The sequence below is a fragment of the Astatotilapia calliptera genome, chromosome 19 (genome assembly GCF_964374335.1).
Source record: "Astatotilapia calliptera chromosome 19, fAstCal68.1, whole genome shotgun sequence".
Taxonomy (NCBI): Eukaryota; Metazoa; Chordata; class Actinopteri; order Cichliformes; family Cichlidae; genus Astatotilapia; species Astatotilapia calliptera.
The window spans coordinates 22,712,843-22,728,087 of NC_137440.1; the positions used below are offsets into that span (position 1 = coordinate 22,712,843).

General features: G+C 38.7%; 1 protein-coding gene across 2 annotated transcripts; it reads left to right on the forward strand.

The window, feature by feature from the left end:
* The first annotated feature begins 151 nt into the window (after positions 1-151).
* asxl2 (ASXL transcriptional regulator 2) lies at positions 152-13,857 on the forward strand. 2 transcript variants are annotated; one of them, XM_026152796.2, is made up of 12 exons: positions 152-321; positions 2,023-2,105; positions 3,028-3,136; positions 3,364-3,505; positions 6,545-6,663; positions 7,553-7,673; positions 7,961-8,020; positions 8,618-8,778; positions 9,049-9,145; positions 9,254-9,359; positions 10,690-11,422; positions 11,736-13,857. In XM_026152796.2, exons 1-12 carry the CDS (start codon positions 265-267, stop codon positions 13,524-13,526), a joined length of 3,579 nt encoding a protein of 1,192 aa, XP_026008581.2. In that variant the 5' UTR covers positions 152-264; the 3' UTR covers positions 13,527-13,857. The 2 variants fall into 2 exon arrangements, with proteins under 2 accessions (XP_026008581.2, XP_080150337.1); XM_080294211.1 differs by lacking the exons at positions 152-321; positions 2,023-2,105; positions 3,028-3,136; positions 3,364-3,505 and adding an exon at positions 5,671-5,824.
* The last annotated feature ends 1,388 nt before the right edge of the window (positions 13,858-15,245 follow it).

Consider the following 15,245-nt stretch of genomic DNA (forward strand, 5'->3'; position numbering starts at 1 on the left):
TATATATATATATATATATATATATATATATATATATATCCTCCTTTCTCGTCATAGTTGCAGCTGGCAAATGTGTAAATACATGTGGGAAAGTTGAGGACTTGGAATGACAGCTACATACAGTAAGATGACGTTTCTTTTAGAGTCACATGACTCTTTTACAGTAAGTCCAACATGGCAGACGGAGTGGATCTTACGCGGTAACTAAAGCAACATTTTAACTGAAACAGAAATTGAAGACTACTCTGCAACAGGACATTCGCAATGAGGGAGAGACAGAAGAAGAAGAAGGGGAGGACGTGGGCGGAAGCAGCGAAAACGGTATTCTTGGTGTTTTATGTAGCGTTTGTTGTGGTTGTTTTCCTTGAACGCTCCCACTTGTACAACTGTGTTTATGAGTTCACGACCTGCTGGTGAAGATGAAATGTTGCGTGCACCGCGCAAGGCCTGTGTTGACGGTTCGACATTTAGAAAGACCGCTGTCACTACTAGCCTTGTAGCTTTCATCAAGTGGCACCTCACAGCATAAATACAGCGAAATAAATATAAGTCATGTGCACCCAAGCATGCCTCTGAACCCACTGTATGTGTTTTGTGGGGATAGTAAGGCTGACAGGTCTCGTAGGATATTAAGTCCAATGAAGTAACCGTGAAGTAATCACGCCAATGTTGCGCGCTAGCGCGACTAGCATGGGCTAGCGCCTGCTAACGCAACTCTGTTCGTCAACAAGTTTGATTTGTATTATTTGGAAATAAACCACTACAAAACCTCCTGTTTCCGTAGTTAAAGCAACCCAAGAGCAAACTACTTAACTACAAAATCGATGACAAAGTCCGTCTAGTCATGCTAGCGTTATGCAAGAGTACAATATATGTTGTTAGCATTGAGCTAGCTGACAGCATAGCATGCTAACGAGTATAAAATTATCAAAACGTCCAATAGTAATTTATAATTTAAGCACATTGCAATCGGCTGTAACGCCTTGCGTTAGCTTCATACAGGTATTTACACTTTATAGTTTGCGCACAGCGTGTAGTATGCTAACTGCATAGAAAATAAATAGCGATAACGTTTGTAGGACTCAAAGTTATGTTTCATTGCAGTGCTCAAAACACTAGCTAAAGTAATTCAAGGCTTTTCGAGAGGGTTTGGGAAAAGTGTAAGCGCTACATCTTAAGGTCAGCCATAGTAGTTTTTTTTAATTACCGATTTAAAGTTGCTGATATGTTGTTGTTATTATTATTATTATTACTATTATTATTATTATTATTATTATTATTATTATTATACTGTTATGAGAAGCTTTTATTGTCATGTTTTTTTTTTCAGCCAACACTCAGAGAAGTGAGATGTTACAGCATAAGGTGGTGCATCCACCTCAAACCCAAATGAAACTTTAATTTACCACCCCTTATTTATTACTAGACGGATTCTGTGCATTTTCTCCAGAGATTGCAAAAATATTCATGCCAAATATATTTCTAATAGTGGAAAAAAGGAAGAAATACAAAACACAACTGTGCTGTGCTTGTTGACTGGATCATTTTAACCATAGTACAAACTAGTTGAGTTTTTGCATAAATTGCTCAGGCTTTAAGCTAAGATTGAGGAAATCGTCCTGGATCAGGCAAGTCTTGCATCGAAAATCTATAAAAATCAAGACAAAAACCCTAAAAAGGCACACAGTCATTAGAACAAATAACAATTAGTAGATTAAAAAAAAGCTTAAAAACCTTTGCCACTTCTCTGTCAGTCAGTCATGAGCACTTTGCAGTTTAACTGACAGAGAAACAAATGGATATTTACAGTGGTTATACTTACATAAGGGGAGCCTGTACCTCCTACTACAGATAAAATCCTGTTAGCTTGCCGAACAGTACAGAAATATCTTGGTGAGTGAGGAGTGTTGTTCCTGTGGTTATTTATTTTAATTTAATTTTGGGCTGCCTCTTAATTTCTGAATATTTTTCCTTTAAATAATCTCTCAGCAAAATATAATCATCTGCATTTTTATTTTCTAGGTTCTGGAGAAGTACCCTAATACACCTATGAGCCATAAAGAGATCTTGCAAGTGATCCAAAGAGAAAGACTTAAGGAAATAAGGTACACAGGTCCTTGTTGTCATAGCTTTGGAGCTGCAGATACACTTCATATATGAGACATTTTCATGAGAGCACAACAGGTGTCATCTGTCATTTCTCAGCTGCTCATATCATGTGCCTTTTTGTTATTCACATAGTCACAGTTACTTTACTCAATTAATAATTGTTTTATTTCTTTTTGTTTCACTTTCACTATTCTCATCCAGAAGGTAAGAAAAGGTAGCCCCCCCGCTTATCTTAACAAACTCACAGCAATGCAGGTTTGTTTGGAGTTGCCTTTTTGCATGTTAATAGGAATAACATGTTCTAGGTGAGGTTGCATAAAAATGCAATGCTACGTTCATAGTTTGAGCTTCCACAGCCACCTGTTGCATAAAAATTACATTTTCTTTTTTTTTCCGAGTAATTAACAAAATAAAAATTAGAAATATTTAAGCATAACTAGAGTAATTTCCCAAAAATTAAAAATAGACTTTTGTTTTTTCTAGTAATTATATTGTTCAAAGCCTTATGTGTTATACTGTGTAAAGCAGCACAAATGCAATTTGACCAAAAAAAAAAAGTAAGGTTCAATTTGTCAGTCTAGATTTGTGCATGACTTAAGCAAAGCTTGACAGATTAATTTTTTTGCAACAGGCATTTTTATGTCAGACCCCTTTATTCTGTGAATATCGGTCCATCACTTTAATTAGATGAGCATTGGATCAGTTTTCTGCAGCTGATTTCTCATAAAGCACAGAGCAAATTTCCCCTCTAACTGCACTGATGCAAATCTGACCTAAACTCACACATGTTTTCCTGATGCATGATAGCAGCTTCTCCCAAGTTACCAGACCAACCTCTCCCCTTCCTTCGTCTTTTCCCAGCCATCTGATTTATGGGGGAACAGATGTGTAAACTGTGTTTTTCCTCTTGTGATCCAGCGGAACGTCGCCGCTGGCGTGTCTGAATGCAATGCTGCACACGAACTCTCGTGGTGAGGAGGGAATCTTCTACAAAGTTCCGGGCAGAATGGGAGTCTACACATTAAAGGTTTGTGAGACACAAGGCACTGTTTATTACTCAGCCAATACAGGAAAAAAGAACTAGCACATGTTTTTCTTTGCTAATTGCAGCTTTTCGGGTACCTGGACACAAATTAAGTTATGAATGTACATGCCGTAGCTGGTCATTTTCTTATTTACTTCTGCTTAACTGTTCCTCCGCTCTGTTTCCTGCATAAAAATAACATGGAGTCTTTTGCTCTGTTTTTCATATAGAAGGACATCTCAGATGTGGTGAAGGAACTGTCGGAAGAGGGCTCTGAAGAGAGCAGTGACAATCTTTCTGACTCTCGAAGCTCAGAAAACAACAGTAGTGCTATCAGTCAAGAGGGCAGGAGAGGAAGGTGGATGCGAAGAGGTATTGTGCCCTTGCATACAGGTTCTTTAATTAACTTACACATGACCATAAATTTTAAAGTCACTTGTTTGCAATGAGTTTCCAGACATTTCTTTGTTGCAAGATAATTTGGTCCTACCTTTACTGCTACAACATTAATATGTGCTGTCTGTTTGTAATCTAATTTGTAATTATGGCTTTAAAAAAAAAAAAAAGTACTCATTGTAATTATCATAACTCACCATTGCATTGAAATACTTCATAACACAAAAATGTGTGCTTTATATGAAGTATTTTTTTATTTAGCTAAGAATGATGAAGATTTTAGCTGTAACTGTGAATTAACATAATTGATGCAAAGCAGTAAATTCCGTTAAAGTAAATATTTGATAAGCAGGCTACTCAGCATCACATTTCAGACATGCCAAAAATTTAGTTGTACCTGATGTCTCAAATACAGTTTTGGTAGGTCTTTTAGTTTTAAGTGTTCACCAGGAATTCTCAGAGGGTAAGAAAATCATATTCTATCAATATGTAATGAGTATTTGTTTTTTAACTTGTGACAGCAGACTGCTCAAACATTATGGTCCAAGTCAGTGTATGAACTGTACCAGTGTATACTTGTAGTGGATGAAATTTGCAGCTGTAATTTTGAAATGCACTGCAGGATGGCTGATTTACTCTACTGAAAAGTAGACTACAGAGTGAATAAATGGGCAGTTTGAACAGTCAGATTGTCTGCCATGAAGAAAGGGTCTCATTCTTAATAGCTCGATTACATGTTTAGCTTATATTTCCTGCAGATTTCAAACAAAATTATCCATCCATCTTCCTCTGCTTATCCAATTTCGGGTTGCAGTGGGGCTGGAACCTAATCCAGCTATTACAGATGAAAGGTTGGGTACACCCTAAACAGGTTGCCAGTCTATCGCAGAGCTAGTTGATGGAGCCACACAACCATTTGTGCTCACATTCAACATTACACCTTAGATTTCCAGTATAACTAACTCAAACTAGCTAACCTGGTTAAACTAGTTTTAGTTGCATGTCTTTGGACTATGGAAGGAAGCTGGAGTTTGCAGTGAGAAGCTGATTTTAGATATGAAATCTAATTAACTTTTGCGCATAAGATTTTGGAAGTACCCATCATATTCTTTTAACACTTGAATATCATTATAATGTATCAGTGCAATCTCTGGAATGTTAACTATTTCCCATTAAAACAGTTTTAATGTGTTTTTTTTTTCCTGAAAATAAACAAGAAGGTGATATGAGAGACACAATAAAGCACATTTTCAGCGCACTTAAAAATGTTCGAGGCACTTGGTTTTTTGCTTCTATATCTGTCTCTCCTTGCAAGAATTAACAGTAATCACCCTTCATCCTCGGATTAAATTTTTCCTGATATCAGTTTTCCATCACTTTAATATCTTGATTAAATTTTTCACCATGCTCATCACTGACATCGCTCAGATTTGATGGAAAGAACGTTGACAAAACAGTAACATCATATCATTAACTGATATGATTTCAGCATGTTAAACACAAGTTCTCTGCTCTGAGATTGCCAAGAAAATTCTGGCTACTTGCACAAATGTTTCCTATGCTGCTGATCCAGCTGGCTACAATTTCCTTTCAAACTCATCGTCAAGCATCAGTTCACGGATTTCAGGACTAACAAAAACATCTTTGTTGATTTTGGCTTCACTTTTCTCGAGACCAAACTTACATCTTAAATGTTGAAACGCATTGCTGTGTGTGTTCAGTCATCCCAGTTGTCCAGTACTTGGAATGGCTTAACCAGATGAAAATGGTTTTCAGATTTGGGGTCAAAAAGTAAATTTTGAAAAACAAAACACTTGTTGATCAGTGTTATAGATTTGAAATATGTCACCATTATCTAACTTCCAGACCACCTAAATAGATTAACAGTGAATACTACTTAATAAAGCACTGAAATATGTCTTTACTAACTCCTTAAACACCTTTAGATGCAACCCCTGTTGACGTTTATTAAAGAGTGAGCGTGTGTTTTTTGCTGAAGTGTCATCACTGTTCATCAGTCAACAGAGAAGGAAAAAACCCCATCAACAGATCATAATGCAATAATGTTTGGCTTTTTTTTTTTTTAGGTGATTGTAGCTGATTGGTTATGCCAGTTAGAGTTAACACCCCCCTGTCAGCTGATGATGTAGGTTATTGTGGAAACACCGGAAACTAGCTCAAGTCGCATTAGACATGCCAAGTTGGAAAGTGGCTTTACCACAAACATAAAATACACCACCTCATCAAAAACATTTCCTGGAATACACGCAGCACTGAACATGATGATAGCGAAAGGTGGGTTTTATCTTTGAGCTTTACTTTGTCCTTAATGCTGTCTGATAATTGTTCACCAAGAGCCTGCTGGCAGCGCACAACAGCCACATTACAACGGTTTCTGATCTTTTGTGATTCTGTGGGGTTAAGATATTGCTTTATTGTGAAATGAACACCTGATTGTGCCTGATTGCAATGCGGTTTGAGAGAGGGAGCTTTTCATCAAGTGCCAATTATTTTGTTTTCCTCAGGTTGTGGTCTTACCGATTCTTATTATTTCTCACTGCCACTTGAATAACTTAAGTGACGGTTAAAACAGGAAACTGATTTTTCTCAGTATGACCCGTGACCACTTCCTCATTATGCACAACTTAAAAGTACCAAGCAAATAACCTTGGTTTACAGCTGAGTAGGAGGGCTCTGATATTGCTTTATTTTCGAAATAATCGATGCAAAGGACTGCAAAGTCAAATGCAAATTAGGCAGCACTGGGAAGGAACTGCTGCAGAATGTAGAAAGATGTTCTGTAAGAAACAGAAGGCAGATAGTAGGAGGGGGATTGTTCTGAAGTTGAGCTCATTTTTAACAATATGATATTTTAGTAAGGTAATGTAATCTGCTTCTTTGTCTACAGAATTGGTTTCAGTTTCGCCAAAACAAAAGCACAATGTTATAAAGTCTGCACACCGCCCTCAGGAAATGTATTTGGTAACATCTGTTTTGTGCTTCTGTATTTCATAGTTCCCTCCAAGCTGCAGTCACAGCCGTCGTCTCCACAGCCTCGATGCTCGTCGCCGTCTGTCCCCACCAGTAAGCTCATCTCTCCCTCGCAGAAACACAGCAAGAAAGCTTTGAAACAGGTACAGCAAACAACATATATTTCTTGTTGTTTTTCTTTTTTAAACATACATTTAAGTTGTTAACTTATCCTCCCTACTCAGATGAGTAACATGAGTTCCTGCCACACCCCACTCCCATATAAATCACTCCCTCTGTGTTCTGCACTATGCAAATCCACCCTTTTGTTTTTACATCGGTATACAGAGTGTGGAGTCTTAGACTTGGGCTCTTTTTGGGCTACAATGAGCAATTAAATTTGTATGATTATGTTCATTACTTTGTTTTAATTGGCAGCATATAACTCAATGGTAGTGTTTCAGCTGGTGTTCTTTGTTTTTTTTGTTCTCTATCTGACATCTTGCTGATTATTTCAAACATCAGGGAGAAATGCCTGTAGCTGTTTTTTTGTTGTTTTTACAGTGTTAATGTTTTCAAAGAACCCATTTCCCATTGGCTGTCTTTTGCCTTTTGTGTTCCATTTAATTAGATTTAATTTGATTGCACACATTGTAATTCACTCCATCTGTGCTGGTGTGAATTTGTATTCATTATTTGGGCGTAGGTAACACTACAAGATGGCGACTTGGCTGAAACATTACTGGACGGATCTGTTTATTGTTTCCTATTTTATATCTTATTGTGGTGGACCTCCTTTCTTTGCTTCTTTAAACGTGTAGAGAAATTTGTGACAAATTTGATCTGACTTGTTCTCAGATTTACAGCAAGGCGAGGATTTATGCCTCTGTTATGCAACCTATGTTCCATTGCTCTGCTGTTATTTAGCTGTTATTTAACCAGGCAAGTGGCCCTTGGGGAGCAATTGCAGGGAAACAGAGGGTTACACATATTCACACTCTGTTTTTCTCATACTGCTGGCTATTTGCGTCTTTCTGTGTTGTTCATTTTAAGGCCCTAAAGCAGCAGCAGCAGAGAAACCAGCGTAGACAGGGGGGAATGCCAACCTCCTCCAGTCCAAGACTGCTTCTGAAAACCCTTAAAGACATGGCAGATAACATTACAACAAAAACTGGTAGGTGGTAACTCTTACATTGCCAAATTGTTGGATAGTTTACTGATGTTAATTGCATGATATTACTTACAGTTTTGTAGATAGATGATGGATAGTGATGTAGTTCTGGGAATTATCCTGTTTATTATTGCAGGTTTTTATAGCTAGACTACAAAAGGTTATGTATCATCATCATCCAAACATGACTCATATAATTGGCAGCTTTAATGTGGAAACTGAAGCAGTCGGATCTCTGGCTTTCATTTCTCAGAGCATTTCCTTTAGCTCCTCTTCTTCTTTCCAAACAGATTTATGCCACCCAGTCGTACCCAGAAAGGTTCCCCAAAGGTCCAGTCGCCTCAGTGCAGGTAATTCAGACAACTGCTTTTATTTAAATCAGTTGTGTGGAAATTTTTATGATTTAATTATAATATTTAACAGAAAAAAGTTAGCAATTAGTAGTTTCCCTGTAGTCCTGCTTTGTTTTTAAGAAGCAAATGAAAATACTCTTTAGGACAGTTAGGAGCACAATGGCACACAATAACAACCTCTTAGTGTATTTTAAATCACTCCCACATTAATCAGCCTGATAGCACAAATATCCATTAGTATGCCACAAACAGTCACACACACACTATTAATTCATATGTGAGTGAAATTTTCTAACATCGGGTTAACCAAATTATTTACAGTAAGAATTTTTGTTTCGAGTGTTAAGAATAATCTGACAGTTGGGTTTAACTTTATATGTTCAGCTTTTCTGTGTCTGCTTGTAATCTAGAATTAATTGTCTGCATAGTTATTTCTTAGGTGTAAGTAAAATTATTCTACTTTGACAGAAAACAGTTAAGTAAAACAAATTATTTTACTACATTTAAAAGTGAACTACATAATTCACAGTTGTTTCTTTGCATTATTGAATCTCCCTTGGTTTACATCTGTTTCCTGTTTTGTTTGTATCGCAGGGCAGATAAAACGTGCCAAGTATAAAATAGACGTGGAGACGCCAGACTCTATTTTGGTTAACACCAACCTGCGAGCAATCATCAACAAGCACACTTTCTCTGTCTTGCCTCCAGACTGTCAGCAAAGGCTGGTCAAACTTCTGCCAGAAGTAGACCGCCAGGTAGCCCTAAAATTATACATATGTTATAACGTTTGCTATTTATATTACATTAAATGTAAATGTGTAAGTAAAATTGTTGCTGTGTGCAGTATCTGTCAGTCATTATTTGATATATGCCTCATAAAATATCTTTTTAATCTCTGTAAAACATTTGTATGATTCTTGATGCAAATTCTAGATCATAGGCAGAATCCAAATAAGGTCAATGTACCGATGCAGTGATGTTGATCGTCATGCTGTTAGTCATAACATTGTGCCTTCTCTCCTCAGGCTTGCATGGACGGCCTTCTGAAGGTCACTAGCTCTGCCTTAAACAATGAGTTTTTCACATCAGCAGCTCAGTCTTGGAAAGACAGGCTGGCTGAGGGTTAGTTCAAAAGCTTTCAGTTCATAACTGCAAAATTCAATTCACATTAAAAAAAAAAGCACAACACCAAGGTTTACATTTGCTCTTTTGTGACTCTTCCATTTTTAGGGGAATTCACTCCTGAATTGCAGCTCCGAATGCGCCAAGAAATTGAGAAGGAAAAGAAAGTTGAGCACTGGAAGGAAGCCTTCTTTGAAAACTATTATGGGGAGAAGTAGGTTCTCTGTTTCATTTATAATTTCTTGATCCACTAATCCTACCTAGTTCTCATGAACTTGGACATCATACAGTATCTTGCTAATCTGTCAGTCCAGCTGTTCGGTCTCCACTTGGCAGGTGAAGATCTTTAGCCCCGAATAAGTGTGTCGTAGGTTTGGGGTTGTTTAGATGACCAATTCTAATATTTTAGCTAAAATTTTAGAATCTCTGTGTTCAGGGAGAATGAGTATGAGGCATGTTTGCTTGGCTTTTCTTGTGAGGACATGTATTGGTGTTATTGCTTTCCCGAGACTCTAACCCCACCTAATCCCAAGTTTAACCGTCACAAATAAGTGTGACATCTTTATCCAAACCTTAACCTAAACCAACTTCTTACTTTAACTGTAAAAAACCCCATGTCTTCACTCTCAGAAAGCCCTTTGAAGGCTTTCAAAGAAAATGAGAGCCAAAAAGAGTTCTCAGTCTTACCAAAGGTCATCTAATCCTGACCTGGCAGAGTTTTTAATAAGATATCAGGACAGGTTTTATTTAATTTTCTTTATATACTGTCCTTGGTGTCCTGTATCAAATGACATCAGTCACTCATGCCTGGTCTAAACAGCCATGGCACAGTCACACACACCTTCAGTTAGTTCACTTTTACAGCTGTCATCTTTTCCATCATCCTCTAGGGGAACTTTAGGGGACATCAGGAAATTATATCTACAAAAACTGGCCTAGGTTACACCCTCCCTTATCTTGCAGTGTAGTATTTTTTTCTTAAATATCAAAAAAGACTAAAATCTTAGTACTTGTAGTATTTACAAAAGGAAAATGGAACAGTCACTTTTCTTAAGAATATTGATTGAATATCTGTTTCTAAAGGATATTTACTTTCTGTATAACATATTGGAACAGATTAACCAAACAGGGCAAAATAGTATGTCAGTGCAATGCCCAGATAGCGCTCATAAGTGTCATTCGTTTTATGGATGTATGAATTTTTTCCAACAGTTTCACTTTTAATGCACAACTTCAGATTAGATTCTGTGATTCAAAGATTTGTCATTTGTTGTCAAGTTTGTTGTTAAAAATTAAGCAATTCATAAGAAAAAGAACAGATTGAAAAGTAAAATACTACAATGAATAAAACAATACTAGCTGATTAATAGTTTTTAGTTTGTTTGGGCTATTGTCATTTTCAAAGCTCTTCTTGTGTATTTTTAAAAAAAAATAATTTAAAAGATAAGTGTTTAATGACTTTTTCCTCATTCAAGAAAGACTTAATTCGTAGATTTATGTTTTTTTTTTCTCTCTTTTTCTTTGTCTCCCTTTCTATTGTACAGTTCTGGGCTCAGCTATGAGGAATCCAAAGAGCTGACAAAGGCTGATTTGAATCAGGAGTCTGCCAGGCTTCAGTCCCCCTCTCATCAGACAGGACCTGTCGCTCAAGCACTAGAGGAATCTAAGTGCACCAAGGACAGCAGCCTGACTGATGCTCCTGCAAAAGACGTAAAGCCAGCGCAGACATCGTCACAGGAGCCTCTGAAAGCACTGCCTGCTCAAAAAGAGCCTGTCTTTACTGCAGAACCCATGAAGACGCGACGCTCACAGTATGCTGAGGATCGGAAGATGAATACAACTGCAAATACTGGACTGGCGGCTGCAGTGAGAGCACCAGAGGTTGAGAAACGTGGTGAATGGAGTGCAGCATGTACAGTGCCAGAAAAGGAGCACAAGGAAGACATGAAGGAGGAGAAAACTGAACGCTCCCAGTTGTCTGTGGACAGCAGCCCTCCACCAAAGGCTAGTTCAGAGTTGAAAGAAGTTCAGTCGGTGTCTATGGTTAAGCCTGCTGCAGAAAGCGAAGAGATCATCTCTGAGCCCAGTGGCTCCTCAGAGCCACTAAAAAGGAAGTCTCTCAGTGAGATAGAGGGTGAATTAACACCAGAGAAAAGACCCCGCATGTCGTCAGTTTCTTCAGTGTCTTCATTCTCATCTGCGTCTCCCTCAGCATCATCCATATCCAGCCCTGCTACACCAACTTCAACAACAAGTCAGAGGGTTCCACCACTAAAGGTAGGAATAAATGTGGCAGCTCAAAGTCTGCTCAGATCACTCTATTTTCTGAGCGGACCTGACAGGTCTGTAGCTTTATCTTTTCAGAGTTGGGAAACTATACTTGCTGAGTATATTGTTAGTCTCACTATGCTCCAAAGACTTAGAGTTTTCCCAGTAAATCCCAGAGTTTGTTGTTTTGTACGTGTGGGAAAATAAAATAGGATACAGCTTGAAGCCTATTTATATTGTTATATGTTTTTTATTTATTTATATTTTTTAGATATACAAATGGGAATTCATCTCCGTTTTTTTTTTTTTTCCCATTTTGCAGATCCCAGTATCACGAATTCTTCCCTTGCCTGTGTCACCTAGCCAGATCTCACCGAGGACTCCCCTCCCAAGCCCACTTAGTAGCCCATGCCGTACTGGTGCTCGCACTTTGGCAGATATCAAAGCCAAAGCTCAGCTTGCCCGAGCACAACGTGCAGCAGCAGCATCATCTGCTTCAAAGGGGGCAGTGCCAGGCCCAGGGCCAGGTGGAGGCAGTAGTGAGCAGACACACCACTTATCCAGCCCGACATCCCCACAGGGATCTGCTAGGTTAGCAGCCACACAGTTTAGTATATCTTCTCCTTGCCAAGTGGACTCTTTTGGTCCATGTAGCCCAAACCAGTCTCAGAAGTACTTAAGCAAAACTGAAGAAAAACATACAAGTCTTTCTGCTGGTACAGTCAGTACAGGAATCCATAGCGTCCAAAAGAGTTCAAGTGTATCAGCACAACCATCATTGGTGCATGCTTCAAAGGAACAGGAAATCCCATTAACTGCTGGATCAACAACCAGAATCAGCTCCTGCATCCCTGCAAACAACCCGCTGGTCACTCAGCTTCTGCAGGGCAAAGAAGTTCCACTGGAGCAGATCCTCCCAAAACCGCTATCCAAGGTGGAAGTAAAGATGTCAAACTTCTCCTCTGGTACTATGGCAAAGGCGTCACATTCTGCTGAGCACAGGGCTGAGAAGTTCAATACATCAGGCCGAGCTGGTGTTTTCTCAGAAAACACAAAACATCACAGGGAACTTCCTGACAAGGAGACTCAGGAGCAGATCCTACAGGCTCTAATGCAGAGGAAAGTCCAACAAAGTCAGCCTTATGGAGGGGGTGTAGGGCCTCAGTCACCTCAGTACAAAGTTCAGCAACTGATGCACGCAGAAGAGCGACAGGATCGATCCAGGATTTCTGTTGGTTTTTTGGGTCGAAGGAGGATGCCAAGGCCTGCCATGACAGGACATTACCTGCTCAATGTCTCCACGTATGGCAGAGGATCAGAGAGCAGGAGACTTCACCTGTCTGCCATTCCAAACACAACTGTAACCAGCACAAAAAGGGAAACCACAGAAGCAGAGGACGCAGCCAAGGAGGACCAACCAGCCAGGAAGGTTTTTCTGTTTCCTTCTGGGGTCAAAACAGAGCAGCAAAGATGCTCAGTAGGCAAGTCTAATGAACCAGCGGGCTTTCAGCATCACTATAACATAAAGACTGAGCCTGGATCAGAGTATTTTGAAGCTGGTGGTGATAACAACAACACCAGCGCAACCACCAAAGACACCAGCCCCTTTTCTCAATCACACCGAAGGCACCTCGAACTCTGCAATAGTAATCAAGGAAACTCCGAGCCATATCTTACCCACGTGGATCCCAGTCACCAGCGGCCGACTGCCTTTCAATCCCAGAGAACACTCGATAATCAGGAACCCCCGGTAGCGTCACGCTACGGTGGCACTATCAGCATGTCCGTACCTCACACTTTGAACCGCAGCACTGCAGGCACCGGCTCTTCCACATCCTCATCAGAAGCTGATGGTGGTGGCATCCACGGGAGCGTTATGTCCTTCTCAGTGACTGTTACCACCATACCTGCTGGTCACTCATTAGACCACGGCCACCAGGGCGAGCCCTCACCTGAACAGTCATTCATTGAGGGCTCCAACATGGAGGACGTCCAGTCTAAATGCTACTGCCGACTGAAGGCAATGATCATGTGCAAGGGGTGTGGAGCTTTTTGCCATGATGACTGCATAGGCCCCTCAAAACTATGTGTCTCGTGTTTAGTGGTACGATGATATTAAATTAACAGTAACAAAAAATTGGTTAGAGTTGTATTGTCACAGCACAAAGCAGAAGCAAGTGTTTTAGAATCAGTGCATAATAGGCTGAAACATGTTAAGTCACACTCTGGAGAAAACGGCTCTAGGATCGGTTCGTTGTGGGAAAGGCAAGGATTTACACTGGATGGTCTTGTTTTTCCACTAACATCTAAGAAAAGTCGTTTTGTGCAATTGTGTCATAGAAATGCCAATCCATTTTCAATCAAATGTTGTCAGATATGTGAGAAATGAAAACTGGCAGTGTTTGCACTTGGCTAGATTAGTGTGATATATTTTTTTAAATATATATATGCGTCTAGTTTTTCTTTTTTTGTTTTGTTTTGTTTTCTTTTTGAGGAGGGAAAATGAATGTTGCTATTTTTTTTTTTTAGAACATAATGACTGTTGTGCTTTAGACTGACACTTTTTATTATTGGTCCTAATCAGTTATGGTTTAACGGCAAAAAAAAAGAAGAAAAAGGGCGCTAATGATAATCATTTGATGTAGAGTACCTCCTATTTGGCATTTATGCACGTGTGGCAGGGAAATGCAACTTACAGTAACTATTTTATATGAAACTGTACTTTTATTACTGAACACACTCAGATTTAAGAACTAGAAATGAACATGTATAGTTTTAGTAAGAAGATATAGAGTGATTTTTGAATTATACTTTATATAAATCAACCTGACTTGTTTCCAAGGCAAAGAACTCGAAAACCACCTGGATATAAAGTAATAACAGTGTACAGCACTTAAAATCAAACCTAAAGAAAAGAGAATCATATATAATTCCTCTATAATCCTTGTTGGTAAATTAAGATCTTTTCACTTCCAATGAAGGTCTGAAGTCACTTCCTACTGCGTGAATCAGCATTTCCTCCCCAAAAATCAGGTTTGTGGATATGATCTCCCTTGGTGTGGGATTTCTAATGCTTGTGCGTCTGTATAGATAAATCAGCAGTGGCAAACTTAATTTAAACACTCAAGGCGGGTGGAGAAAATGCTGACAATTTTGTTAGTTTGCTGTATATACTTGCTCATGTATGGTATTTGCCTAGATGTAGAAATATTGTTATTTTATTCGTGCTGCACACCTTGCTTGAGCATAACTGGCTCTTTATTTCAAAATGTTTTTCTTTTTTTGTTTTTGTTTTTTTTACTGTGGAATGAAAATAGAGAAGAACAGTGAAATATGCTAAAAACAGGTACAATATGTCACCAATACATCAATAAGTGAGTGTAACACTTCACTTTAACGTGGCCTTTTTCCAGGAAATTAAGAGAGTGATCCTCTATAATACTGTGGTTGGAAGTATTGTAAAAATGATATTTGTCACATATGTATTTAATCAACAGTAATTTGTCTTTGTGATGCACAACACATTAGTGGTGTCAGCACTTGTTATAACCTTTGCAGGCCCGTTATGATGATTTTAACATTAGTGCTTAGTGCGTACTGACTTGTAAAAAGGCCACTGTGTTTGAAGTGTTATCTCCAAAAGTTTTGTGTTTTTGCTGGTTACAAATATTGACACATCTACTATATTTTAGAATCTCCTGGAGGTACAAAACATGACCTCTTTTATAGCAATTATTTCCAAGGTAGTATGCCAAAGTCACCTTAAAGAAAACAAAAAATAATCAGAAGTTGTTTTTAAATGTCTGACTAGTTAATCAAAGTAATATATTTT

Excerpts from the sequence above, each read along its gene's own strand:
- asxl2 (XM_026152796.2), top strand. The coding sequence starts at position 265 with ATGAGGGAGAGACAGAAGAAGAAGAAGGGGAGGACGTGGGCGGAAGCA. Across the intron at positions 7,674-7,960 it reads TAACATTACAACAAAAACTG|ATTTATGCCACCCAGTCGTA; the intron begins GTAGGTGGTAAC and ends CTTTCCAAACAG. Across the intron at positions 9,146-9,253 it reads GAAAGACAGGCTGGCTGAGG|GGGAATTCACTCCTGAATTG; the intron begins GTTAGTTCAAAA and ends TTCCATTTTTAG.